The sequence below is a fragment of the Gossypium hirsutum genome, chromosome D06, assembly GCF_007990345.1.
Source record: "Gossypium hirsutum isolate 1008001.06 chromosome D06, Gossypium_hirsutum_v2.1, whole genome shotgun sequence".
Classification (NCBI taxonomy): Eukaryota; Viridiplantae; Streptophyta; class Magnoliopsida; order Malvales; family Malvaceae; genus Gossypium; species Gossypium hirsutum.
Window position 1 is genome coordinate 19,536,409 of NC_053442.1, and position 27,534 is coordinate 19,563,942.

At 33.1% G+C, this 27,534-nt stretch overlaps 4 protein-coding genes across 4 annotated transcripts; 3 read left to right on the top strand and 1 right to left on the bottom strand.

Annotated features, from left to right (window-relative positions):
• Positions 1-1,256: 1,256 nt before the first annotated feature.
• Positions 1,257-7,959, top strand: LOC107895343 (serine/threonine protein phosphatase 2A 55 kDa regulatory subunit B beta isoform). Its single transcript, XM_016820651.2, has 14 exons — positions 1,257-1,783; positions 2,789-2,892; positions 3,022-3,120; positions 3,232-3,351; positions 3,524-3,709; positions 3,850-3,941; positions 4,232-4,350; positions 4,671-4,794; positions 4,928-5,051; positions 5,209-5,277; positions 5,391-5,482; positions 5,572-5,649; positions 5,779-5,846; positions 6,895-7,959. Exons 1-14 carry the CDS (start codon positions 1,669-1,671, stop codon positions 7,035-7,037), a joined length of 1,533 nt encoding a protein of 510 aa, XP_016676140.1. The 5' UTR covers positions 1,257-1,668; the 3' UTR covers positions 7,038-7,959.
• Positions 7,960-11,254: 3,295 nt separating this feature from the next.
• LOC107895342 (NADH dehydrogenase [ubiquinone] iron-sulfur protein 7, mitochondrial) lies at positions 11,255-13,951 on the top strand. The gene is made up of 2 exons (XM_016820650.2): positions 11,255-11,722; positions 13,437-13,951. Exons 1-2 carry the CDS (start codon positions 11,340-11,342, stop codon positions 13,669-13,671), a joined length of 618 nt encoding a protein of 205 aa, XP_016676139.2. The 5' UTR covers positions 11,255-11,339; the 3' UTR covers positions 13,672-13,951.
• A 5,077-nt stretch (positions 13,952-19,028) lies between these two features.
• LOC107895341 (far upstream element-binding protein 1) lies at positions 19,029-23,612 on the top strand. Its single transcript, XM_016820649.2, has 6 exons — positions 19,029-19,407; positions 19,655-19,938; positions 20,046-20,135; positions 20,218-20,289; positions 20,488-20,604; positions 22,358-23,612. Exons 1-6 carry the CDS (start codon positions 19,092-19,094, stop codon positions 23,474-23,476), a joined length of 1,998 nt encoding a protein of 665 aa, XP_016676138.1. The 5' UTR covers positions 19,029-19,091; the 3' UTR covers positions 23,477-23,612.
• Positions 23,613-24,599: 987 nt separating this feature from the next.
• On the bottom strand, positions 24,600-27,115 carry LOC107895340 (ferrochelatase-2, chloroplastic-like). The gene is given in 9 exon segments (XM_041095750.1): positions 24,600-25,026; positions 25,116-25,216; positions 25,314-25,466; positions 25,554-25,680; positions 25,774-25,859; positions 25,861-25,878; positions 26,162-26,263; positions 26,432-26,572; positions 26,718-27,115. Coding segments are annotated over 9 exon segments (1,107 nt in total). The 5' UTR covers positions 26,778-27,115; the 3' UTR covers positions 24,600-24,707.
• Between the last annotated feature and the right edge of the window lie 419 nt (positions 27,116-27,534).

Genomic DNA, 27,534 nt, shown 5'->3' on the forward strand with positions numbered 1-27,534 from the left:
CGTTTTATCACCAAATAGGAATAGTTTCCCATCGAATATTCCCAAATCAGTTAAATTAATCACCAAAATACACTCCAGAAAAAGAATATGTCAAATTCTACAAGAGTCCCTCTGCCATGTTTATTTCAGTTAAAACATGCTTTACGAATTCAGTCCTTTTACTTTGTTAGATTTAAAAAATTAACACCGTTAAAATTTTATTGTTAATTTCAAGTTTATTATAATATTGTTTTTGTTATATGATTACTAAGTGATTTTTTCTATTCAAAATATTGCACCAACAAATTAATAAAAAAATTTTAACGGTGTTCACAACTATACTCGAAATTTAAAATTTAAAAAGTAAAAGAGTTAAATTTTTTAAAATAAAAATATAAACTTTATTTTATTAATTTATCAAATAATTTGATTTTGCTTATTTAAAAAAATCACAGTTCAATAGTAATATATACATTGTTATTGTTTAAAAAAATCAAATTTTGCTTGAAGTAGTGGTCAAAGTTTTTGTCTAACAAGTAACAACTAAATGAAACAGGTTCAAACTAAAAGTATTAATAGATCGAGTCTAAATATGATATTAATATATTTTATCCTTGTTTAAGTCTAGTTCAACTCGAAATATGAGTTTTAAATTTTGTTAAAGTCCACCCATATTTGTAAATAGATAACTCAAACTCATTTTAGATTCCATTTTTTTTAATTTTTAAAAATATATATTTATATCATTTCAATTTAATATTTAATAATTCTATATATTTTTATTTATTAAAATTTTATATATAGTCATCTCAACATTTTTTTAATGCTTACATTATAATAATATATTATTATATATGTAATTTTTTTTACTATAAGCTACATAATATAAAATATTACAAACTTAAAAAACCAGGCTGAGTTGGATCGAACTTAAGTATTAAATGTTCAAGCCCAAGTTTAACTCATATTTTAAACAAATCTAATTTTTTTTCCAATCCCTCTAATCTTGTTCAAACCATGATAATATTTATCAAACTATATAAAAATATTAACTTATAGATGTCCTATTTTTCAAAAATATTTTTAAAATTATTTGACAAAAATAATAAAAAAATTCATTTCAAAATTGAAAATACACATTTTAAAAACATAAACAAATAAAAATATCAAAGCATATAGTAAGTGCTTAATATTTAAAAAAAACATAGTACAGGGACCTTCCATAAAAATTGACCAGAAAGAAGAAGAGAGAGGGGAGGGGGTCCAATAATCGGCCACAAAGCTTCGTCGCATTTCCAGCTTCGTCATTATCCTCCAATTTACATTTTTCTTTCTTTCTTCTCTCCCGAATTAAAAGAAACATAAGAGAGTAAACTGTGAAAAGTTTTAATTGAAGGAGATAGAGTGGAATCTCGTCGATGTTTATTTTTGTTTAAAAATATATCTAATCCATGTTCATTACCGGTTAGAGAAAAAAAAGAGCGATAAAGGAACACCGATGAATTTTCTTTGTGGAATATATCGATGATCGATCGAGAAGCTTTGCATTTTTCAAATGGAGATTGTTTTAAATCGATGAAGTGTTTCGGTTTTGTTGTGAATCTGAGCGCCAGATCGGCTCGTTGATGCATTGAGTTTGCCTTTTATTTTATTTCGTGAGGTGGAATCGTTTTTTTTTTTGAGACAACGATGAACAACGGCGGCGCTGAAGCAGCCGTGGCTCCTGTGGGAGGGCCACAACCGCTGGAGTGGAAATTCTCGCAGGTGTTCGGAGAGCGAACTGCCGGAGAGGAAATACAGGATGGTACAATATTTGGATTTATTCGATTCGGTTTCTCTTAGAGCTATTCATTATTGATTTTAGAGTTTCATTTTTTTAATCCAAATAGCTACAAGTTTTATTATTTAGTCGTTTTTCCTCATTGCTATTTATTTTCTCGATTGTTTATATTGGTAATACGTGACTTCAATTTGATATAACATTCGGCTGGATTGCATTATAATGTTAGGATTTAGGTCTAGCTTCACAACTGTTTCAAAGTGTGATATGAAACAACGGTGTGTAAGTTGTGGTTTATCAATTTGTTCCTGTTTTATAATTATCGCTTGAGTTTCAGCTGAGGTTTTTTTTTTTTTGTTCATTGAGTTTCAGCTGAGGTTAGTTGTTATTGACTAAATGATTGAAATAATTAATCAATAAAATGTTATTTCATATATGCTTGGCCGTTGTTTTCCGCAAGTTGTTCTAATTACTAGGGTCTTGGAGTTTGGTGCACAAAAAAAGAAAGGGAAAAAAAGGTATTTAACAAGCCTTTGGTGGCAAGTGACAGAGTTTGCTTGCGTGATTGATGCACTTGACTTTAGGTTGTGATTTCTGGACTAACATGTTCATTGTCAAAGTATACTAGCGTTTATTGCTTTATGTCTCTCATTTCGGAGGAGTTGTAGAAAATGGAAAAAGGTCCAAGTGAACTAATCAAATTGTCCGACTTAGAATCTTTCCATGTAAGTGACTAGGTCCATGAATTACTGTCGTTTTTGTCCTGTGGGAAACATATAGTTTCTTTGTGTGAAGCATTTTCAGCTGCGCTGCTATAAAATTTGCTCTTTACGACACCTTCCTTTCATCATTCTCAATGCTAGGAGGGATTAAATTGATATTTGGTGATATAATTCTCCCTGATGCTCTTTGCTTGGTGATTCTGCTTGTGTGAAGTAAACAGTTATGGGTATGATGTACTTGGTACTTGCTTGTCCTGCATTTCTGATTCCTCTGCTCGCTTCATTACATGGCGCTTTTTTTTTTCAGTTGATATCATCTCCGCTATTGAATTTAATAGAACTGGGGATCACCTTGCTACCGGAGATCGAGGAGGTCGGGTGGTTTTGTTTGAAAGGACAGACACTCAAGATGTATGTTGCTGACTGTTTCCTTCTTTTATATTTCTGAAGCTGTGTTGTTTGTTTCACTCACTGTGTTGCTCCAGTGTTCTGTTCTCATCTTTTGTGGTATGTTCTTTGACAAAACTGAATAATGTGTAGCATGTTGGGCATCGGAGAGATCTAGAGAAGATGGATTATCCAATTAATAGGCACCCTTTATTTCGCTATAAAACAGAGTTTCAGAGCCATGAACCTGAGGTATTTATGTTTGGTTATGCCAGATAAACATAATGAATGTTTGGGTTTACATGCTAAAATATTTCTGGACTTGAATTTCATTGAAATGTCTACGATATTGGTTTAATACAGTTTGACTATCTCAAGAGCTTGGAAATTGAGGAGAAAATTAACAAAATTAGGTGGTGCCAGTCGGCTTATGGTGCTCTTTCTCTTTTGTCGACAAATGACAAAACAATCAAGTTCTGGAAGGTAGGTAAAGGCATCTTTTATAACCTAGATTTTACAATTATAAAGTTGTACACAGATTAGTGTTTATTGTCTTTTTCCAACACTTATGTCCCAAAAGTGGCAGTACAACAAATCTACTCATCTAACCTTGCTATCCGGTTGGTCTTTCTAATGTCATTTCAAACTTGGACAGGTACAAGAGAAGCAGGTAAAAAAAGTATGTGACTTGAATGTGGATTCCACCAAAGCCATGGGAAATGATCCTATTGTTGGTTCAAGTATATCAACAAGCTCCAAACAATACATGGCAAATGGAGGATGCACAAGCAATGACTTTTCATTGCTAAGTGGGGGTTTGCCATCTTTGCGTTTGCCTATGGTAGTTGTTGTCTATCATGAATACTTAAGAAATTATTATGTTATTTTTGTCATTTTTTAATGTTTAGGCTGTGTCTGATACGCCAAATTGTTGTTTATATGGTTTGTTGATCTGACACGTAGTGCTTATGTTGTAATTAGGTAACTACTCTTGAGACAAACCTTATGGCCAGATGTCGAAGAATATATTCTCATGCGCATGACTATCATATTAATTCCATATCCAATAACAGGTCTATATACTTATTTGATTGATTTTAGCCACAACTGGCCCCCATCTCCCTCTTATTCCTTGTATATGGACTATGATGTATATCTTGTTTTATTTTCCTTTGAGTTTCTACTTTCTTGGGTTGAATTGTTTACATTTGCTGTCTGTTGGTTGGGAGGTGGGGAGTGCATTTAGAAAGATCATAAACTGAGAGAGAGTAATTTCTCAACTTTTGAACCTGAAATACTTCGTCTTCAAAGCTAGCTCATGATTTTATCAAATACTTATTATTCCTTTCTTCTTTATTTGTAGTGATGGTGAAACTTTTATTTCGGCTGATGACCTGAGAATTAATCTCTGGAACCTGGAAATTAGCAACCAAAGTTTTAACATTGTTGATGTGAAACCTGCAAACATGGAGGATTTGACTGGTGGGGAATCAGTTTTCTAATTGGACATTATGGATTTATAAATTTATTTTATATATGTCCTTTATTGCTTATGGGTTGATAGTCTGTTCTTTCCGTTATCCTCATCCTTCTTGCTTTCCTTCTGTTTTTGGTTATCCATCTGCAAAAATTTCTTCCTCTTTTCTACACCCTGCTATTTTTCCTAGTTGACTATCATCATCGCACTCTTTGGGTTTCACAATGTTACTCTTATCAATTTATGGGTGATTCTCTGTAAAATATAATACTCTTATGTAATTTTCATGTTTGCATGATTCATTTGCTTGAGTATATACTTGCAGAGGTGATAACTTCGGCAGAATTTCATCCTATACACTGTAATATGTTAGCTTACAGTAGTTCAAAAGGTTCAATTCGTCTTATTGATATGCGACAGTCTGCATTGTGTGATACCCACAGTAAATTGTAAGTGACCCGTGGTATTTCTGTTTTTTCTTGGTTGATTTATCATTTTAACAGTCATCTTTTGCCGTAAGATAGTTCTGTCGCATTTCCTTGTATTCTTTTTTCTGGTTTTTGAAGTTTCTTGATGGTACAGGTTTGAGGAACAAGAAGCTCCAGGCTCCAGGTCTTTTTTCACAGATATCATAGCATCAATCTCAGACATCAAGTTTGCCAAGGATGGAAGACACATACTAAGTCGTGACTACTTGACCCTTAAGGTTGATATTGTTTTTACGGAATTAATTCTTCTCCTCTTGAATAACACTTTGCCCTTGTGTCGTAGGCATCTGATGCTTGCATAAAAGCTGAGTTCCTATATTTGTTTTCTCCTTCCTCCTTTTCTATTGTTTGGTAACAAGGTTTTCTTTGCGTCAGCTGTGGGACATAAATATGGATTCTGGTCCAGTTGCAACCTTCCAAGTTCATGAATACCTTAGGCCTAAGGTAATGTGTACTTCTAAGGCTCTTCTATTTTGTTTAGATACTATTTAAAAAAAGACCCTATATTTACCCGTATGATGGATGTTTTTCTGTTATTATTTTGGGACCTTGAGCAGCTTTGTGATTTGTATGAAAATGATTCCATCTTTGATAAATTTGAGTGTTGTCTAAGTGGAGATGGACTTCGAGTGGCTACTGGTTCCTACAGGTACAGTTTTTCTTTTTATTATCTCAAATAAACAGTCAAATATGCCAGGACCTGGACAATACATAACCTAGTGATTTCTGTTATTCCAGCAATCTGTTTCGGGTGTTTGGTTGTTCTGAAGGTAGCAAGGAAGCAACAACACTAGAAGCCAACAAAAACCCCATGAGGTATGTTCCAATATTCTGTTGTAGGTATAATGATTTGAGTAGCTTTTAAAGGAACTTGTTTGACCTTTCTTGGTTTGGAAAATCCTGAATCAAAAGAATGACATTTTTATTTTTGTAATGAATTTCCAGAAGACAAGGTCTGACAGCATCAAGACCTTCAAGATCTCTTGGTAGTCCTTCTGGTGTTGTTAGACGAGGTATGCGTTTCACATTGTTCTTAGAATCCAAAAAGTTTGAGATGTTTTAATCATCGATTTGTGATTTTGCTTGATCATTAGTGAATTAGGATTATAGCCTTCTTTTTTTCCTGCGAAGTATCCAATTTCCAAACGACACTTATACTCGCAAGCTATTCAAGTTCCACTTGAAAAAGAAATTTCTAACTTGATTCAGTTGTTGTTGAGTCAAGCTTGAGCGAACTGAATTTGTTAATACTCAATTCAAGCTGCTCGCTAGCCTAATCAAAGCTTTATTTATACTATATATTTTTAAAATTTTATAATTAAATTAGTATCTTACCCCATATATATGCACTTAAAATCCAGACCCTACTTTTTTTCACTAATTTTTTCCTTTAACAGCTGTCATTTTTTCATTCCCCTGTAACACCTCTTTTTCTTCTCAACAAGTCTGCGTCTCCTACTTTTGAAATTTGAATACTGCTTGCTGCCATTTACAATGATTTACTTTCTTTCCTTCTTTCTTTTTCTTAAGCTCTTATATTTTCAGATCTGGGTTTTGTTTTGCTGATACTCAGATTTGATTTCAACTTTGTATTTTGCTTTTGTTATTCGTATTTTGTGTTTTTTCTTTTACTTTTTTATGTAGCTTTGGTTTGGTTTCAACTATTTATTGTAGTTCTGGTAATTCCAGGGAAAAAATCTTTGTCAATACATTGACTAGTAATGTATATAATAACTTCGGTTTGAACACTGATTGCTAATCCTTTTTCCCATCAATTCTTAACATTTCATATTTCATTATTTTAAGATAAAATTTGTATATGAAACGAGCTCAGACTCAATCTCGAGTATATAAATTGTGCAAACAAGTTTAATCAAGCTGAGCTCGAAGAATTCGATTTATTTTCAACCCAAGTTCAAGCTCAAATGATAGGGTTCGGTTAAGCTTGAACCGAGTTTTGAGTCAAGCTCAAGCTCAGCTTGGCTCGATTACACCCTATGGCTATACTTGAGCTTTGTTTCACATCTTTTTCAGCTATCCATATCTCGTCTCATTTTTTAGGGAAAGGAGCAGATAACTCAGCAGTTGATGCAAATGGAAATACTTTTGATTTCACAACAAAGTTGCTACACCTAGCATGGCATCCAACTGAAAACTCCATCGCTTGTGCCGCATCAAACAGTCTATACATGTACTATGCGTGAAGATGATCCAATGGAGCTAATGTTTTTTTCCCGGGCAGGGCTTTTGCTGATTGCTTTTTGCTTTTTGCTTTGCGCCTTCCTCTCTAATTAATGAGGCTGAAGCTGCAGCGGTTTATCACAATACTCTTGGTGATTTATTGAAATTTTCTAGGCTTAAGTATAAAAAAAAAATCTCTTCAATTAAAATTAAATAATTATCCAAGCCCCGATCATTTTATTACAATCAATTAAACATCTATTTTCACTTAATTGACCTCTAGATTGGATGGAAACTGATGATACCTCTAATCAAGGGCTCAATTTGATGGAAATAGATGTTTGAAATTTTAATGAACTGCAATAAAATGATGTGGGCTTGGATGATCATTTGGTTTTAGTTTAGGGACCTTTTTTTATATTTAAGCTAATTTTCTATCATGTCTAATGTCTTCCAAGTTCCAACACCAGAAGTCCAATGTTGCTGTTGTTGATTTGTGGAGGAGGTAAATTGGTCCTTTCATACACATTTAATATTCTTTATAGGGATAGACACAGTGGTATTCCCAGTCTGACTTTGTTTAGTGGGAGAAAATATGATGATTAGCAGTCCGTCTACACTTAAACAACAGCTTTTCTAATTATGCTGGAAATGGCAATGGCAATGGCAATGGCAATGACAAGGAAAATGTTGCTGGGTTTTGGAGACCAATGGGGATCTTAAACCCAAATTCCAAGGGGAAAAAAGAGCTATACAGGTGCATCAATTCTCTTTGATATAATTTTAGCCCTTTGTGCTTAAATCTTGTACTATTTCAACTTTAATATGTGTTATGATTATTGTTCTTTTAATTTCTAACTATTTTCCTTTCTCTTCCTCCGTAGCCATAGAATTTGTTGTTTTCTGTTGGTTTTGAGATGAAGTAGAAGCTCTCGTTAAAAACCATTCTCTGTCTGACTCACGTTATCTCCCGAGTGATTTATCTATGATTTTATATTATATTTTAGTTCTTGATATTAATTCAGTTGAAAAATGATTAAAAATCATTTTTTTACAAAATATCAAATGCCATATAGAGTGTCCTTTTATCTTTGAACTTAAAGTATAATTTCAATTAAAGTTATTTTTTTCTCGTAATGTTTTGTTTTGTAAATATAATTTAAGTTTTTGGGTTTGATAAGTTTTTTTCTTTTAAGTTGGGCATGCGAGCTTCAAGTCAATAAAGAGTTCTTTTTCTATTGTTAATAATTTTATATTGAGTGTATCTAGTATCTTTTCAAATTTATGATAATCAGTAGTAAGAAGTAAAGCATTAATCTTATTTCACCAAAGCAAATCCATGTTTGTTTTTAGGCAACTTGGGTTCATGCAAGAAAAGATCATATGGTTAAGTATTCTTTTTTAGTTTCATTATTAAAGAATGGAACTTTTTTCAAGTATGCTCGTATCACTAAATAAAAATTACTAAAATATAACAATTTTGAAGCTTAAACCACCAAATGGTGCTTAAATTATATATTGAAAGCTTATATATTATATAACTAAATAAATATTACTAGAATATAATAATTTTGAGGTTTAAACCACAAAATGCTACTTATATACTGTCTTTTTTACATGTTGGTCTATAAACTATTTTAGGTAAATTACATCTAAAGTAACTAAATTATTAGTAAGTTTATGTTTAATCACTCAACTTTAAAAAGTTACAAAATAGTCAATGAACTATTTGAAAGTTTTTATTTAAGTCATTGAACTATTCAGAAGCTATTATTTAAGTCGCTGAGTTGGTAAGTTTTTTTTTTTTTAAGTTTAGCTAACGAGCTTTAAGTGATGATCCGGCGATTGGTACGATGGATCAATACCCATCAATTAGTATAACTTACCTTAAATCCAAATAGATTTGATGGTCAATGTTGAATGTTGGAGAAGAAAGTTAATTGGATTTTGGTTTCTAGATACATGATGTTCAAAGTTGATTCATGAAAAAATTTGAACCGTAAAAAAAGAAGAGTGTAAGCTTTTGATTGGTACAAGAGATGCAAATAGAGAATGTCATACAATAATGATTTAACAATACAGTGATTCAAATAATGTGAATAATTTAGTAACGGCTTTTGTACATTTTTGAAATCGAGTGACCAAAACATAAACTTAGTAATAATTTAGTGACTTTAGGTGTAGTTTATCTAACTATTTTTTTCTTAAGTGGTACTCAAATTATATTGTTATTAAAATTACTTCTTAGAATAATGTAGTATAGATTAGGTATCATTTATAATAAAATAAAATAAAATATAAATTTAATTATATTTAAGAAAATGTGTAATTTAAATAATAATTTATGGTTTTAAGTCTAATTTCAACCAAACAGTAAAATGTACATTTCGTGCCTCTGGCCTTTTTGTACAAGCATTGCTAGCGTTTGCAGCACATAGAAGGACAATATGTTCCACTCCCATTCAACCAAAAGACTTGGAATAAAGTAGGGTGGAAAGTAGTGGTGATCATGGGTTGGGCTACTCGGCCCGGCCCAACGGCTCACCCGAAAAATAGGAGGGTTCGGGTAAAAATATAGCCCGAAATATGGGTTTGGGTAAAAAAATGAGGCCCGTTTAGAAAACAGGCCAGGCCTCATGTAAATTTTTTTGGCCCGGGCCCGGCCTAGCCGAAATTATATATTAAATATATATTTTTATTTTTAATCAAATATATATATTTAATATATATAAAATATATATTTAATATGGGCCAGGCTGGGCCGGACCGGGCTCATGCTTAGCAATTTTTTCGAGCTGAGCTTTGATAAATTTTTAGGCACATGTTTCGGGCCAGGCCTGGGCCTAAAATTTTATCTGGGCCCGGCCCGGCTCGACTCATGATCACCTCTAGTGGAAAGGGTGGAAAAATGGAAAATTGAAGGAATAAAAAACAAGAAATTTGGAAAATATAATTTATCTTTTCATATTTATATTTGATACGAAAGGTAAGAGAATTAAAAGAAAAATATTCAACTCTTATTATAAGTGAATTTCTAAAGATTCTTTTTAATTTTTAAAAATTTTAGAAATTATTTTATTTTTTAGTGTCAATATCAAAATAAAATAGGATATGTTGTATGAAAATGAGGAATTTATTCTCTTCTTTTTCTAAAAAAATGCTTTTTTTTTTGCTATTGCTTGGTATTGTTAAAAAATGAGAGGAAAAAAATATAAAACTTTTTAAAAATGCATAATTTTGAATTGATATGCATATTTCTTTCATTTTCTATATTTTTATCATTATAATTTGGGAGAATTTGGTTTTATGCATTAAAATGAAAAGTTGAATCTCACTTATTTATTTCCTCATTTTTCTTTCCAACTAATTTTTTTTTTACACTTTTTCATTTTTTCTTTCTATCTTATTATTTTTCCACTCAATCAAATGCATCTAAGAAAACACTGCTCCTGGTAAAAATGCCAGCTCAAATAAGCAATAAGTGGAAAAAACCTTTTTGTATGTTTTTGAAAAAAAATTAAAATGATATGTTTTATGTCTATTTTTTTATTTCAATAAGAAAATAAATTTAAATATATCTTTACGTTCCCTTTCTCTACTTCACAACAAGTACCTTTACTTAAAAAAAAGTTTTAAAAAAAAAACACTACAAGTAAATATTAAGATTTTACTTTCTCCTAATCTTTTACAAAAATACTATTTTTTCCTTTTATGAAATTTATAAAAGATATTTTTTAATATAATTAAATAATTAAATAAAATGTTGGTTTATAATATTAACTAAAAAATGCAAAAAAATAATAGTTTGAAGCTTTTATTTTATTTAAAGTATATGGAAAATTTTGTCAGAGATTTAGATAAGAAATTCGTTGAGATAATTTTACTTGAATATTACTTTCGGCCTGAACAAGATTATACTCAAATCATAAGACAAATGACGACACTTGTAGCTATAAAAAATACAAAAATAAATAAAAATTACAAAGTTGTGGGAGATTTAATAATTTTATAAGAATTTTAGTAATTTACATGATAAGAGATTCATTAATTTTTTTGAATTAATAATTTTATAAAAACTTTAGTAATTTTTGTTAATATTTAGTATTTTTTATAAAGAAATCAATAAATATAAAATTATATAAATTAGACCTCTCCACCTTTCCTAGCCGAGCCGAGCCGAGCCTAGCCTAGCCTAGCCAGGCGTGCTTGCTAACAAATTCAAACTACTACTAAAACCAAACGATAAGCAGCAGCAGTAACATGGCCCAGAATTGAGAATTGTCACCGAATCAAAGCTCTCCCAAATTTCTAAAACTCACCGACCCATGTCCCTAATCACCCGAGCCAGCGCCAATCGCCTGCCCCACCTCCTCTTCGCACAGCGGGCTCTTTCTTCCTCCTCCGCCACCCCAACCACTTATGTTCGCCCTTCTCCTCCTCCTTCTACCTCCGGTCCTCCCCCCGGCATCTCCAAGACCGCCGAATACGTGATCTCCAAGGTCGATGACCTCTTGAACTGGGCCCGTCGTGCTTCCATCTGGCCCATGACCTTCGGCCTTGCTTGCTGCGCTGTTGAAATGATGCACACCGGCGCTTCTCGCTATGATTTCGATCGCTTTGGTGTCATTTTCAGGCCTAGTCCTCGCCAATCCGATTGCATGATCGTTGCTGGCACTCTCACTAATAAAATGGCCCCTGCTCTCCGCAAGTATGTTACAATCTCGTTTCTTTCTTAGTATTTTATTTAGCTCAAAATCTGTTGCCTTTGTAGTTTGATAATGTTTGAGATTTAAAACGTTAAAACTTTTAAAAAAAATTCTATTACTATTTAAATTATAGTCTAAGTGCCAATGAGGCAGCTTAATGGCAAGGTATCGGGAAATTTGAGGTCTAGTTTCATTTTCTATCATGTGGTGTACTCTGGTTTGTTAGTTTGAGTTCAGTTTGCTTATGAAATTATAGTATGGGTGTATGGATTGTAAATTTTGATGGAAAATTATCAATAATTAGATTAGGATTTTTAAATAAAAATTAAGAGATTTAATTTTTATGTTTTAAGTAAATGATTAAGTTTACTTTTATCCTACCATGTGTGTGGGTGTTCTGGTTTGTCGATTTGATTCCGATTAGTACTTGTAATGATTGATTCCGACGGGTTTTGATTGTATTTTATTGTAATTTAGTATGTTTGTTAAGTTCATAATATGAGTGGATTGATAAGTTTTGATGGAAACTATATTAGGATTTTTAAATAAAAAGGTAAGAGATTTAATTTTCAATTTTGTAGGTAAATGAATAAGTCTCAAATTCATTCAAATACAGGGATTTGCAGCATATTTCAACTTCAATCTAAGAATTTAATAGTCCTTTTCTTTCCATCTCTATATTTTAGGTTTGGAAGCTCTTTAGTTTTGTTTTGTGCAGTCCAAACAATTGTTTTATCTCATTGTTACATTTTTGGGCTAATTAATACAGGCTTAATTGCAATTTTTAATTCATAAGAACTCCATTTGTCAAGGAAATATTTAGATGATCCTATCTTTTTAATCATGTAAAATTATAAATTGATTTGTGACTGAATTCCAATGATGCTAGCTCTTTCCTTTGATTCAAGTTGGGAGCAAATTTCAAATACTGAAAGATCATAATAATATCTCTGAATTTATGGATTTTTATTTGGAATATGGTAGATAAAATAAGAATGATATGAAATCCACCTGAGGTTGTTTCTTCTTCAGTCTATACATTGCCATCTTTGTGCTCCTTTACATAAAACATTGTGCTTGCTACTCCGACTTTGTATTAGTCTATTGAACTTTTCAGCTTCCTTCTGATTTTGAGGAAATTGTTGAAGAGTCAAGAAGATGAAGAACTATGATTACAACAATTTTTATCTGTGATCTTTCAAGCCCTTATTTTGGTTGGCTGAACATTGATTTTAAAGGTTTAATTGTAAAGCCTGAAGTTCAATATGGAGCTACCTTGAATTGTTTTGAATAAGTTTGTGTGATCTACCTGGTTTGTTATGTTAGTAGTTAGGTTCACAAATTATAAACAGATTACTTAACATTGATGTTTGCTCTATTGAACTTTTATATAACTAGTTTCTTGTGTGTCTAGTCGTAAAAAGCTACCTAATACCTTGGCAGAGCTTGTCATATTTGAGTCGTGGTTGAGTCTGATTAGGACCATAGGCTTAATGTGTGATGGTGAATTATGCAAAGGTTGTTTCAATGGTGGTTTGGCATTTTGATTTGTTCCTCTTGTGTTGTGCCAAATAAACACCTTATTTTTTTACCAATGCTGTTGGTTCGTTCTCTTCTCTCTACTGCTTCTCTTCTGTTTCCTGTTATTTTCCTGTTTCAGTTGTACAAATTTGATTGAGCTTTGGTAATTTGATCACCCTATTGTAATTTTTGCAGGGTTTACGACCAAATGCCAGAGCCCAGGTGGGTTATTTCTATGGGAAGTTGTGCAAATGGTGGAGGATACTACCACTACTCGTACTCCGTTGTTAGAGGTTGCGACAGAATTGTCCCTGTTGACATCTATGTCCCTGGTTGCCCACCCACTGCCGAGGCTTTACTGTATGGAGTTCTTCAATTGCAGAAAAAGATCAACCGCCGCAAGGATTTCCTCCATTGGTGGTCCAAATAAAGTATCAGAAGTTGCTTCTGGGCTGCTTTTTGGACCCCACTGTTAAGAACAAATAAACTAGTTCTCTGCTGAAATGAAATGTAGATGGAGATGATTGTTAAGCTGGTTTTAAATATAATGTCCGCTTGATTTTTCCACAAATCAGGCTTGTGTTACATGTTTTTGGTGACTACCTCTTCTTGTGTTTGACTACTTGTGCTATTGATCAAAGAATGTTTAAGCTTGTGAAAAATGTTTTTAGAAAGTGATTTTGAAGTCAACTAAGAAGTTGGTTGGTTAAGTGGGAAGATGCTTGTCGGTGTCTTAATCATCATTAAAACAATGATGATGTAAGAGATGACAAAAAGCAGCTGTGACACAAGCAGTGACAACAGCGGTCATAAATGCAAGCATGACACATGGAAGCAACCATAGCCATGCAAAAAGAAGGAGACGTGGAAGCAATCACATCCACAAAGAAGCCGAGTCCTTATCAGAAACACTGTACGGGATTCAAGATACAGTTGTATAGAATTTTTAGAATTCCTCTATAAATAGGGAGGAAAGCTCAATTGTATAGCATCTTGTAAATTACCAACTACTTTACTTTTTAGTTTTCTCTCTTGTAAACTTTTCCTTTTGTAATAAAAGAGTCTATATTCCCTCCCGCTCATACTCTCAAATACCCTCTACTCTCCCCCCCTACTTGGTATCAGAGGTGCCGGTGTAACGATTTTCTGGAGAAATAATATCGTAATATTCATTGTAATTTTTTGTCTTTGATTTACATTTCTGTTTGTTTCACAGTTGTTTGTTTCAAAACCTATATCTGTTTATCTGTCTTCTTGTTGCCGTTGAGTCCAGGGAGGACGTTAGGTGTTGTGTGAAGACGTTAGGATAACAGGCCGATCTTAGGTACCCGAAACAAACATTATGAAACAAATTGAGTGTCAGTTTAAAGATAAAACTTGTGATCATATTACGCATATAGACTCTAGAAATGAAAACAACATTTCATCTCTGAGTAAGGGTATTAATAGTCTTGTCGATATGACTTCTTTTTATTTCAGTAAATTATATAGTAAGGTTAATTCTGTAGAAGAAAAAGTAAATAACTTAGGTAATATAAAAGAATTAGACTTAAACCATGAGTCTAAAGAAATATTAACTAATGTTAATAACAAATTAGATTAGGTTTTTAGTAATAATAATATCGAGTCCGAGGTAGATTTAGGTCCTTTATATTACGGTAATGGTAAATATCATATTTTAGTTTTATCTGAAGAAGAAAACACTTCTTCTGATGAGTCAGCTTCTATGTTAAAAAATTATAAAAAACATAAAAAACGCAAAAAAGATGATCAACAAAAACAATATGATTTCCAGTCTTATAAAACCCTTATAGAACATTGGAAAGAAAAATTTACTAATAGTAATGATCAACTAGAAAGAGTTGAATATTTAAAACTAATAGAAGAACTTTATGAAAAACATAAAGATCTTTTTAGTATGTTTAATTATCATTATATGTTAAAATATGATGATAGCAGTAGTTCAAGTAATTCTGAACAAACAGAATTATTAAAGAAACAATCTGAAGAAGAAAAAACTTCAACAGATCAGGATGAAGACATAAAAGTCTCAACATATAACTCTGATGAAGAAACCACTTCATCTGAAGATGAAAATATAGATATCCCAGAACCCATGGATACTGAACCACCAGATCCATATAGAAAAAGAAAAGTAGAGTCAGATAGTCAAACAGATGATTATCTTAGATTTTCTAATAAAGACTTTGAATTTGATAATGAAAAATTTAGGGTTTTTGGTAATAAAACCGAAAACATAGCTACTAATGATGTAAAACCTGAATACCCAGGGAAAACTTCAAATCAACCCGTTCAACCAAGAATAGATGATTTAAATAAAAGAAATGTTGCTCAAGGAGGAATATATTTAGATTTATATATATTCCTATTATAACAGTTCTTCAGCTTCATTTTCTTTAGTTGTTTTTTCAACTAAGAATAATGAAAATTTGGTAAGAGCTCTTCGGAAATTGGCTCTTTGATTTGAAATATGGGTTTTCCATATCTCATTTATAAAATCATAAAATTCTGGTGATAAACCAGAGTTATAAAAATCTTTAATTTTTGAAAGATCTTTTAATTCATGAATTTGTTGTTGATTCAACAAATTCTCGGCTCCCTTAATGACTTCAGCATAACTTGTTTGTGATACTGAATTCGGATTTTGGGACCATTATGATTGACTCACCGTGTTTGGGGTCAATGAAAAAGTATTTCCCATTGGTTGGTTTACCATAGGGTAATTTAAAACATTTGATCCAAGTGGTTGGTTTACCATCGGATAAGATACATAATATCCTTGGTTAGGATAAAATGGTATTTGTGCAGGTTCAAATCCTTTTTTGGAGTTTGATTCTGCTTTCCCTTTGTTGGGCTTTTTGTGAACATTTGTCCATTCACCAACTATTAGAGGTTGTTTACCTCTATCCATGAGGCCTGCTCAAGAAATCAACAAATATTAGTAATTAATTTACAAATACTAATTAATTTTAATAGGTGTAAATTTTTTATTACACACTTTTATATTATTTTCTTCAAGTGGAATTTCCACAAAATCTTCTTTTATTGATAACCAAATAGAATGTTTATCAATAGTGAAAGGTAAATATTTACAAATAAAATTATTCCCTAATAATAAATCTGTTTTCATTTTTGGAAAACAAACTATTTTAGGAATCATAAATTTAACATTATTTATGTAAATTAGTATGTTTTTAGCTTTATATTTTATTATATTTTTACTTCCATCTATTCCCAATATTTTTATGGGTTTCTTCATTAATTCCCATTTTTCTACAGGAATTGCATTTTCTCTGCAACTACAAATTATAGCTCTAGTATCAACCAAAGCATTTAGAGAATATTTTTTATATTTTCTAAATTGAAACGTAACTTTAATCGTTATTTCAACTTTTGACTTTTTATCAATTGTTGAAGTTTGAATTTCTTCCATTCTAGTTTTTCTAGAATTATTACTAGGTTCAGTAGGAAATATAGGAATTTGTACAGTTTAGAAGTACATTCCATTCTAGTTTTTCTAGAATTTGTACAGTTTTTATTCCTATTGGTGTACTATTTGTACTAATATTATCCTCTTCTTCTTCTGGTTGAGAGTTAGAGGGTAAGACTAAATTTTCATTTGTATTTGTTATACAATTATTTTTAAAATACAATTTAGTACCTGATGACATATATTTTATAGTACTAACTGGTTTAGAAGTACTAGAACTATTAATTTTTTCCATCATCCAATCTCTTGGAATTGACAGATCTCTTATATCTAATAACCTTGGCTGAATTTCAGTAGTGAACCTGTTTGGTTCAAAGAGTTCAATAATTTTATTATTAATCTCTTTTATTTCTACTTCATCAGTATTTGTATATTCATTAATGGAAGTCCAGCTGATTGCTAGATCTTCTGCTAAATCATTAATATCAGAATTTTTTGTCTGAATTCTAAGGCAAAGACACTCTTCTATTAGAGGATCTATAATAGAAATAAAGTAATTAGGTTTAACTTTAAATCCACAAAATCAGCTTAATGGAAATTAAATAGATTTATTTAAAATGAATGTCGCCCCAATATGTTTTAATAATTATCAAATTATTGATTTTCGCTTCATTTCATTATTCATTTTACAATAATTAATTAAAAGGTGAAGCCACATTCACACTTTTTTTTTATCCGAATTAATCTTTGAACTTAACAGTTAGTCTCATATAGGGGTTTAAATTTTTCTTGGTCTAAGTTGATCTTTGAACTTCGCAATTGTTCTTTCATAGGATTTGAATTTTTTTTGTCCAAATTAATTTTTGAACTTGTCGATTAATCTCATATTGGGGTTTAAATTTTTTTTTCAAATTAATTCTTGATATTTCCTTGAAAACCTTAAAGTTTAGGCCTCAAAGTGAGAACAACTATCAAGTTCAAGTCTCAATTTGGGAACAATTGTCAAATTCAGGGGTTAATTTGAACCAAAAAAAAGTTCAAACTCCAATGTGAGAACAATTACCAAGTTCAAGCTTTAATATAAGAACAATTATCAAGTTTAGGGATTAACTTGGATAAAAAAAAGTTTCAACCCCTATGTAGGAGTTGTTGCCAAGTTCATACCTCAAATAGTGGTTAAATCCTTAAATAAACAATTAAAAATCATAAAATTTTAAAAATATATAAAATTTATAAAACTGGTTCAATCGTAATTATTAAAGGTTTAATTGATCATTGTCCTCTTTACACATTTTAAATTTAGTCCTTTTATTTTTAATTTCTAAAATTTAGTATTTTTATTCTTTTAATTTAATAACTAAAGTTTGATTAGTATTATTTTCAAAAGATTTTCATTAAATTTAAATATTCACATTAAAAAAAAATTGCTCATGGTGTTGTCAAACTAGATTTGAATGTTAAATCAAAAGAATATAACATCTAAAATCATGAGATTAAAAAGGTAGAATGGATTTTTTCTTTTTTAGGTTTAAACATTTAAGGTATTAAACTTTAAATATGTAAAAGTATAAAGATTGAGATCAAATTAGGCAAGAGCAGAAGTCAACTCTCTCACTCTTGAGTCATGTGTCATGTGGGAGTAGCAAAATAAAAGTAATGGACACTTTTCGCATTTTATCTCATTAATAGCACCCCTCGAAATTAGTCATTCATTTGGAGAGAGGATTTAAATCAATTAGATCAAAAATCGATATAGATTAATTGAACAAATTTTTTTAATTGGATCGATAAATTGATTAATTCGGCTATTAATTCGATTTTAAAAAATAAATTATATTATCTCTTCTTAATTTAATCAATTAAGTATTTATAAATATTAGGGATAAGTTTTAAAATTATGTATGATCTAATTATCACAAATTATTAATACAATTTATTGATGTAGCATTAATTTATGTTTATATACTGCATATAAAAATAATTATATTTATCCAAAATAAAAATAAATTGATATATTTATTTTTATAAATATATATATGATTGAATCAAAATTAAAATTTGGTATATACATTTCAAGCGCAATCAAATTTTAATATTTATAATTATACCAAATTAAAGTTTAAAATTATTTGAGATTTATCTTTGAAAATTATAACTAATTTGTTATACCATTCATAATGTTGATAACAATTTGATGCTTCCCTGGTCGAACCGGTCAAAATTATTAAGTTTGAATTTAATGGGTCGATCCGGTTCATTCCAACCGCAAACCGAAGGAGAAGAATCCAGCTCACTCGAGGACATAATATAAATATAAAATAATGAATTTTCTACTTGTTACATCACATAATAATATCCTCCCATTTTCTTAATCTAGGGTTTCTTTCGCGCAAACAGATATGGCAGACGAAGCACAGTACTCTTCAGGTCTCGATGCCGGCAGCAACAAGCGTAAATACGATGACCAACCCCCTCTCCCCTCCGGCGCTAGGAGGCCTACTGGTTTCTCTTCCCCAGATTCAGCTCCTCCTTCCTACAACAGCGTTCCGCCGCCGCTCGATGGCATCGAGATGGCCAAGCAGCGAGCTCAGGAGATTGCTGCTCGCCTGACTGCCTCCGTCGCCTCCGCTGGGGCCGAGCCCAAGCGCCCTCGTTTTGAAAACGGCTCCGGCGGTGGTTTTGATCACGACAAGGGGTTTAGCTCCGCTCCTTCTGGTATAGCTTTCCTTTTATTTTTTGATAGAGAATTTTTTTTCTTTAATGAGATTGTTGCTTCTAGGATTTTGTGTTTAGAGTTTCGAGCTTTTAATGATGTAAAATAGCTTTCGAGTTTTGGCTGCTTCTCCTGCATGATTTTTGAAATTAAAAAGCATTGATGTTGTGCAAATGTAAAGACCTTTACCAAAATCTGCTCCTTCAGCTACCATAGCGTGTTGAAGTTAAAAGCGTTGATGTTGTGCAGATGTAAAACCTCTTTCGAATTCTGCTCCTTCAGCTATACCGGTTTCGTATGGCAGCTACCATGGTAGTAGCAAAAAGATTGATATTCCTCAAAACAGGGTCGGTGTTATAATCGGGAAAGCTGGAGAAACCATTAAATATCTTCAACTACAATCTGGGGCAAAGATTCAGGTCCAAAGAGATATGGATGCTGACCCTAATTCTGTGACTAGGCCTGTAGAGCTTGTGGGTACTGCTGAACAAATATCTAAGGCAGAGCAGTTGATAAATGATGTTCTTGCTGAGGTTATTTATCCTTTTTTTTTTAATTATTGTTATTTATGTCAAATTGATGCATTGCTGCTATGCAGAATATGAGCAATATAATTTATACCTTTTAATTTTTTATCAAGGCTGAAACAGGGGGTTCTGGCATAGTTTCCCGGCGATTGACAGGACAGGCTGGAAGTGAACATTTTGAAATGAAGATTCCGAATAACAAGGTATACTGGTGTAAAAGTATTATTCAACATTTCAACTTCAATGAATTTGTTTAAGATGGTACTAATAAGTGCATGATCTCAGGTTGGTCTGGTGATTGGTAAAGGTGGTGAAACAATTAAAAACATGCAAGCTAGAACTGGAGCTCGTATTCAGGTTTGAATCTTAGTTTCATCTATATTTGGAAGTTATTATTAGGAATTGGATGCATGGCCGTTCTATATCTGCTAACTTTTAACAGACTTTTATGTATTCTAATCAGTTTGTTCCGTATACAATGCTCTTCTGGATCTTGTTGTGATTGCACCTAAACATACCATTTGTGATGGAAATACCTCTGTTAATATTATGCAGGTGATACCTTTGCACTTGCCCCCAGGTGATACATCAACAGAAAGGACTTTACATATAGATGGGACAAGTGAACAGATTAAACATGCAAGAGAATTGGTTGATGAGGTCACAAGTGAGGTATGTTTGGAAGTGGATGTTAGGAGGAAAGTGTTTCCTCAATGTAAATTATGTCTGCCACTTTTATATGAATTGCCTGTGTTTGTTTTGTACGATTAACATGCATGCCTACTGCAGTAGATTCTTTTAGTTCTATTAATAATTGTTCTAGTTTAATTTGTTATTTGAATGTTGATTATTGTGATCTTGTGACTAGTCTTGACAACATTAGTAATGATAGAATTTTTGAAATTTCACTTTTATTGAGGCTTCCAACATTGGTTAAGAGATTTCACTGTACAGGATATTGTAGAGTTGCTCCATACATTTTTAATTGCAAGCAAAACCTTTTTTCTTTCCTATATATATTATTGTATTATGACCTGTCAATCATTTTTCTGGTCAATATTCTGAAACTTTCCCCCTATATTTTAACAAGTTCTTAGATTTTCTTATACATTTATATACCTGTTGAGGGAGAATATTATTTTGCACAAGCAGGTTATAATATTTCTTCCGGGTAGTATGCTGAATAATTCTTCTATAGCTGCTTTTGCTATCCCTTTGTAGTTATTCAGTCGCTTTGAGATATGGACTGGATTTTATATTATCATCTATTTCTCTTCTTCTCTTTGTTCCACTTGTAAAATCTCGAGAGTTGCAGACGTTTTTTTGGTGGTGACCCTTGTTGCTATGGCAGCTGGTTGAGAAATTGTTGTAGGTGTCAAATGACCAATGGAAGATGAGCAGGTCCTCTACTTTGTAAGAGATTCGTAGCTGTTTTGTATCAAAATCTTCTGGTTCTAGCTTAATATTAGGAACTGGATAACGTGGTGGTTTCATTGTTCACTGCTTGGTACCCTTGAAATCAAATCTTATGGGTTTAGTTATAATTTTACATGTTAAGTTCAAATTGTCAAGCTCTTCACATGCAGTTGCTTTCTTATATATTATTAAGGTAAATGGTCTTTTACTATTTGGATGGAGGTCAAACTGAATGGTTCGAATTTGGTGAAGACTGATGGTTATTGTCCTTCAGTCTTCCTAAAGATTTGTGCTAAGATTTTGATAAAAATATTGAAGTTTTATCACCATAAAGGGGAATTCCTTGTTCATGTTTTGATATCTTAACATAACTTGACTGTGACCACCAGTTAGTCGCCTTATCTAAATGCAGATATTCGTTTTATAAGTGTAATACCTGTAATGCTTTTTTCCCTTCTTTGGTTCAGAGAATTCTAGGATCTGTTCTAGGCGATAATCATTTGCTTAATGCATGTTGGTTGATCTATCTAGGTCGTTGGCATTCCTTATCTGATATTCTGTTTTTTAAAATGTATCAATTGGATTATTGGATAGATGATATAGAGTGAACTTTTAACTGTGAGAGTTTCTTGCCTGTATATGGCAATTGGGTTCATAGTTCCTTTTGCTATGATGTAAAAGCTTCTATTAGTATCTGTGGGGTTCTTTTTTTTTTTTTCTTTTTGCACCCATTCACTTCAAATAGGGAAATGATGGGCTTCTGCTGGAGTAAACTCAATAATTCCTCCGACCATACGGTATGTAGGCATTATACTCTTCGTAGTTTATGCTATAGTACAAATCCATTAAATCCACTGAACACATTTTGTTTATTTTTGCAGTTTTATGCTGAGTTGATATTGTATATGCCTCTTGTATATATATGCATATTCTGTAATGCTGTATGTGTTTATGTGCTATCATCATCGGAAAGTACATATTGGTCATTTGAGGAATTGATCTTGTGCAGAACCGTATGAGAAATCCATCAATGGCTGGAGGATTTCCACAGCAAGGTTATCAAGCAAGACCAGCCTCAAGCTGGGGCCAAGGGGCTCCTCCAATGCAACAGCCTGGTTATGGTTATATGCAGCCTGGGGCATATCCTGGCCCATCATCGCAGTACAACATGTTGCAGCCTCCTTATGGGGGCTACCCTTCCCAACCGTCATCTGGTGGATATGCCTCTGGTTGGGACCAGTCATCTGTACAACCAAACCAGCAAACCTCTGCTGCAAGTGGTTATGATTACTATAACCAACAGCCTTCACAGCAGCAGCAGCAAACCTCTGGTGATTCGGTAACTCCAGCTGATAACAGTGGTTACAATTACAGTCAACCTCCAGCTTCTAGCTATATGCAACCAGGACAAGGTTATTCTCAGTATGGCTATGGTGGATACCATCAATCTGGTTATGGGCAGCCATCATCATACGATCAGCAACAAAGTTATGGTTCTGCTTCGAGCTACGGTAATGTGACAAATCCAACTCAAGGTGGTCAAGGGGATTCAGGTCAGGCACCTACGTCTACCCAACCGTCTGCAACAGGCCAACAAGGGTATAATACTAGTCAGCAGCCTAACCCAAACCCTGGAAGTTATCCACCTCCAGGAAGTACTCAACCTGGTTATGGAATGCCGCCTTCCCAAACTGGCTATGGGAATCAGCCACCAGCACAGCCTGGTTATGGAGCTGGATATGGACAACCACAAACGCAGAAACCTTTGGCCAATCCCCAGATGTATGGGCAGGCTCAACAGTCGCCTAGCACCCCAGGAAGTTATGGCCAGCCAGGATATCATTCACAGCCGCCATCTTCTGGTTATGGTCAACCAGAGACAGGTTCACAACTTGCTCAACCACCAAGTTATGGTGCGGCATCTGCCCAGCCTGGATATGGAGCCCCAACCTATGGAGCTGGTTATGGAGCACCTTATAACACCTCTTATGGTGGTAGTTACTCACAGCCTCCAACATATCCAGCCGACAACAATGCTGGTGGGAGCACTAATGGAAATTACGATGCAGCACCAGCATCTAAAACTGTTGACCAGGGTGGAGTTGCCAAGGCATCCCCCAAAAGTTGATTTGGCCGTAGTACGATTTTATAATTTTGAATTTGTGGTCTAGTTTTTGCATTGTTTTTAGGACAATGCTTAGAGTGTGTTGAGTGTTTTTACTTGAATATTTAAATGTGCTTTTAATGGTATTGGATTTGGTTTATTTGTGCTTTTGGTATAAATGCAAGGTGGTTATTAGTAGTGGTTTATTTGAGATGATGCATTTATATTATGGTTGAATCCAAAATTCACCACTCTTAAGGCAAGCAAAATGGATATTGTATGTAAATGCAATTGTTTGGGCAGAACATCAACCATATAAAATAAATAGCAACATCTCCAATTATATGTTAAATGCTTCTATCATTCTATTTCTTCCTTGCTTGAACTCGTTATAAGATCCTCCATTTTCTCCCAATTTGAGGCTATTTCTTTTTGGTAGCTGCTCAATTTGAAATCTAAGAATATTAGTTGCCATGTGGTGAACTATAGATACCGTGATTACAACAAAAGAGAATTTAAAATATGCTTTAAAATTGTACTATTTAAATTTGGATTGATTAACTTATTTTTTGGGTACCTAAGTCTGTATTTAATAAATACTTTTGTTTGGTTTTTAAAAATATTTTCTGTTTTTATGTTTAGAAAACAATTTTCATTTTATAAAAAAAAAAAGAAAAGAAAACATGGTTGGTACCTATTTGAAAGATTGTTGAGAAAAAAAGATATTTTTGTGTTTATATTGAGTTTATTCAAAGTCATTATTTTCGATGTTAGTGAGAACAATGAAAACAATATTTTATTGATTTATAATTTTCGTTGTTTTTGGAGAAACGAAAATGATTTTTATTTCCTAAAACTAAACACGAGGCTTCTTGAGAATTAATAGACGTATTAGAAATATGCTCCAGACTGAAGTAACCTTCTTTAATCCCTCTTTAGACGTCAAGTTTGATTTGATTAGGCTTCATATAACTCGATTCATGAAACATGGTTTAAAAATTTAAAGTAAATAGTGGCAGATTTATCTTCTTCACGAGGATATAGTGTGGTTGTACACAGCTTTTATCTTCATACCAAAAGATAATGGCAGCTATGGTTGAACCAAATATTTAGAGGATCGCCAAGCATAATTCTTACTCTCTGTGGATGCCACTATTATTTCACTCTTTCTATGGTATGTATATCAAACAAATCTCCGTAATTCATTCTTATCTATACCCTCTTTCAATTAAACCTTTTTTTATGATTTTTTTCATCAATGGAGATGATTCCTAAATGCAAATACCACCTTTGGTCTTAATAGTAGCAAAACAAACGCCAAGATCGAACAGAAGAACAGTTTAACAAGGTATCTCACTGGCTCGTAGTTGGTTTCTTCAGCAGGTTCCCTTGATGCTGACAGTGCTTTTGCGGATGGTAGAGCTTCAACTACTGCATCAGCTAGATCCGTGATGAAGGAAGAGGTGCAACCTAGGGCAGGAACACGACCCCAATTCTCGATTCCGGATTCAAGAGCTAAGTGCTTATATTCCATGTCAATCTCTTCCAGGGTTTCTATGTGTTCACTCACAAAGCTGGAATTGAGATGGATCTAGAGTTAATATTTTTCCCTTACATAATCATGCATTTCAAAGCACACCTACCTCAGTAACAACTCATGTACCTTATCGGAACAGCTAGAAGACTCTTCACACCTTTCTGTCCAAGCTCAACAAGCACTTCGTCTATGTAGGGCTTTAACCAGTGCACAGGCCCAACTCGAATCTGGTATGGAAGCATGAAGAAGAAGTTGAGCATAACAGTTTTTATTACTTTTTTCTTATTTTATGAGTGACAGCCGAAACTTTGTTCTAAAACCAACCTGGTAAGCAAGGGTATGATCATTTCCAATTCCTCTAGATTTCAGCTCTTGCATAATTAAGTAGACGCACTCCTCCATTTGATCTTTGTATGGATCTCCAGCATCCTCAACATAACTATCAGGCACCCCATGGGCACTAAAGAATATCATGACCTGAAGTTCAAATGAATACATATTATCCTAATCCTTGACTTTAGGCATAAAAGATTACAGACTAGACCATACGGTAAGCAAACAAACCTCTTCAGGCTTTGCAAATCTCTCCAGCTCTTCTTTAATCAAGTCAGCCATGGAACAAATATAACCTTGTCGTTGGTACCAAGAGAGGATGACAGAAACAGGTAGTCTCGATAAATACACATCTTCCCTGAAATATAACTTGCATTACAGCCATTCACAAAGGGGAACGCTGATGGATGAAGTCAAGCAGAAAATTATAACACAAAATATCAACATCAACCTGAAAATATGCTGGAGAACTCGGATGCTTGACCCAGTTGTGGAAATGGAGAACTGAGGATATAATGGCAGCACAACAAGCTTTTTTTATCCTGTCTAGCTTAATCTGTGTTGCACATAATAAATGCTTATCGGTAATCAGTATATAACCCGAATTGGACTTGAAGATAGATCATTCAATGCTACGCGGAGAATTCCAAATTAATATACGAGGTATAAAGTTCTTCAAAGGCATAACCAAATAAGAGTATCCCTCATGTAAGGATTTAATCAATTTAACAACAACCTTAAATATCAACAAAAGCACAACAGAAAGAGCTCACTCTCCGTTTATGGTATCATACAAGTTCAAAACACACGCAAATTTGTTAGGCTATCAAGAGACGAACCTGCTCAATGGCCTCCTCTGTGAATGGATACCGATATCGCATTCCAACATATACACTAACATTCACATTCTTTGCCTCCAAAGCCATTCGAAGAGCATTTGCCTGCAACGAGTTCTTTAAACTATAAATATACTTGCCAGTTTCCCCAAAGCACAACATGGTTCGTTTTGGAAAAAAATATCCATATAAAAGTACAATAGTTCATTTTCAAGCCATTAGCTCATGACAAAGTAACAAGAAAATTTCTACAATCAAGGGACTTGATTTTACCTGTTCATCGGTTATTTTACGCAAAGGCGAGCTGCCACCAATGGCAGCATACCCTTCACTTTTCGGAGCTCGAAGAACAGATATTAGCTTCGCCAATGGCCGTTGAAGTAACTTAAACAGCCCAGGCAACCGTATTATATCCTGCACAAAGAAACATCATCACCTCAACACCATTGTAACTTGAAACCCACAAATGTTCATATGAAATACACACACACAAAACAAAAAAAGAACAAGCAAAATAACGTAAAGGATCAGCAAACAAGTTATATAGAAAAGGTTGAACATCTTTAAGTGTCTCTGGCCCTCCAAGGTTCAAAAGAAGAACCCCAATTTTTTCCTCCATGGCATGTGAGTGATGAGATTCCACATCATCATTTTCACCCAAGGTGTAAACCCCCACCCCGCAAATTGCTTGCAAATGCAGATTTCTCCTCTGAATTAGGCCATCACTGAGAAAGGGTCCTTTGATAAGGGCTTTAGATGAAGGCTTATTCACACCATTGAATCCATTAGATGAATGTCGTGAGAAAGACGCAATGCGTCTTTCCCGAGGAATCGACCAGAAAAAAAAAACAATATAAAGAAATGGACAAATCCAAGAATTTCATCTTTGATTCACAAAAAGAAGAGCTAAGAACAATCTTAGGTTCTATAAAGTTCCAAAAAAAAAAAAAACCATTCAGACAAAAACTATAAAGCATAAACCTCTGATTAACAGTTCAAAGAAAATAAAAGGATTACCTTGAAAATCTATCATCAGAATAGCATTGATTGGAACTAGAGAGTTTGGTATATGAAAGAACACCAGGTAAAGATGCTGCCTCCATTATTTTTATCAAAAATAAGAGTTGGAATCTGGGTATTAGGTGAATTTGGGAGAGATTTTCTATGGGTCAGTTGAGAAAAAATGGCGAAAATTGTTTATAAAGAAAACTGGAAATATAGATTAAAAACTGTGTTGGTTCCCAAGATTGAACATATTATTAATGCCATTGGTTCAAACCCCCCCAATAAAAGCCTTCCTTGAGAATTAAGGCGGTGCCTTACTCTTTTACAGTGTTTTACTAGCAAAGGGTAAACTACATTGCAAGTCCCTCCAG

Bases quoted from the DNA above. Each gene is read 5' to 3' on its own strand.
- LOC107895343 (XM_016820651.2), top strand. From the start codon at position 1,669: ATGAACAACGGCGGCGCTGAAGCAGCCGTGGCTCCTGTGGGAGGGCCA. The intron at 4,795-4,927 runs GTAAGTGACCCG...TTGATGGTACAG, and splicing joins TGTGATACCCACAGTAAATT to GTTTGAGGAACAAGAAGCTC. The intron at 5,483-5,571 runs GTACAGTTTTTC...CTGTTATTCCAG, and splicing joins GTGGCTACTGGTTCCTACAG to CAATCTGTTTCGGGTGTTTG.
- LOC107895342 (XM_016820650.2), top strand. From the start codon at position 11,340: ATGTCCCTAATCACCCGAGCCAGCGCCAATCGCCTGCCCCACCTCCTC. The intron at 11,723-13,436 runs GTATGTTACAAT...TAATTTTTGCAG, and splicing joins ATGGCCCCTGCTCTCCGCAA to GGTTTACGACCAAATGCCAG.
- LOC107895341 (XM_016820649.2), top strand. From the start codon at position 19,092: ATGGCAGACGAAGCACAGTACTCTTCAGGTCTCGATGCCGGCAGCAAC. The intron at 19,939-20,045 runs GTTATTTATCCT...TTTTTTATCAAG, and splicing joins TAAATGATGTTCTTGCTGAG to GCTGAAACAGGGGGTTCTGG. The intron at 20,605-22,357 runs GTATGTTTGGAA...GATCTTGTGCAG, and splicing joins TTGATGAGGTCACAAGTGAG to AACCGTATGAGAAATCCATC.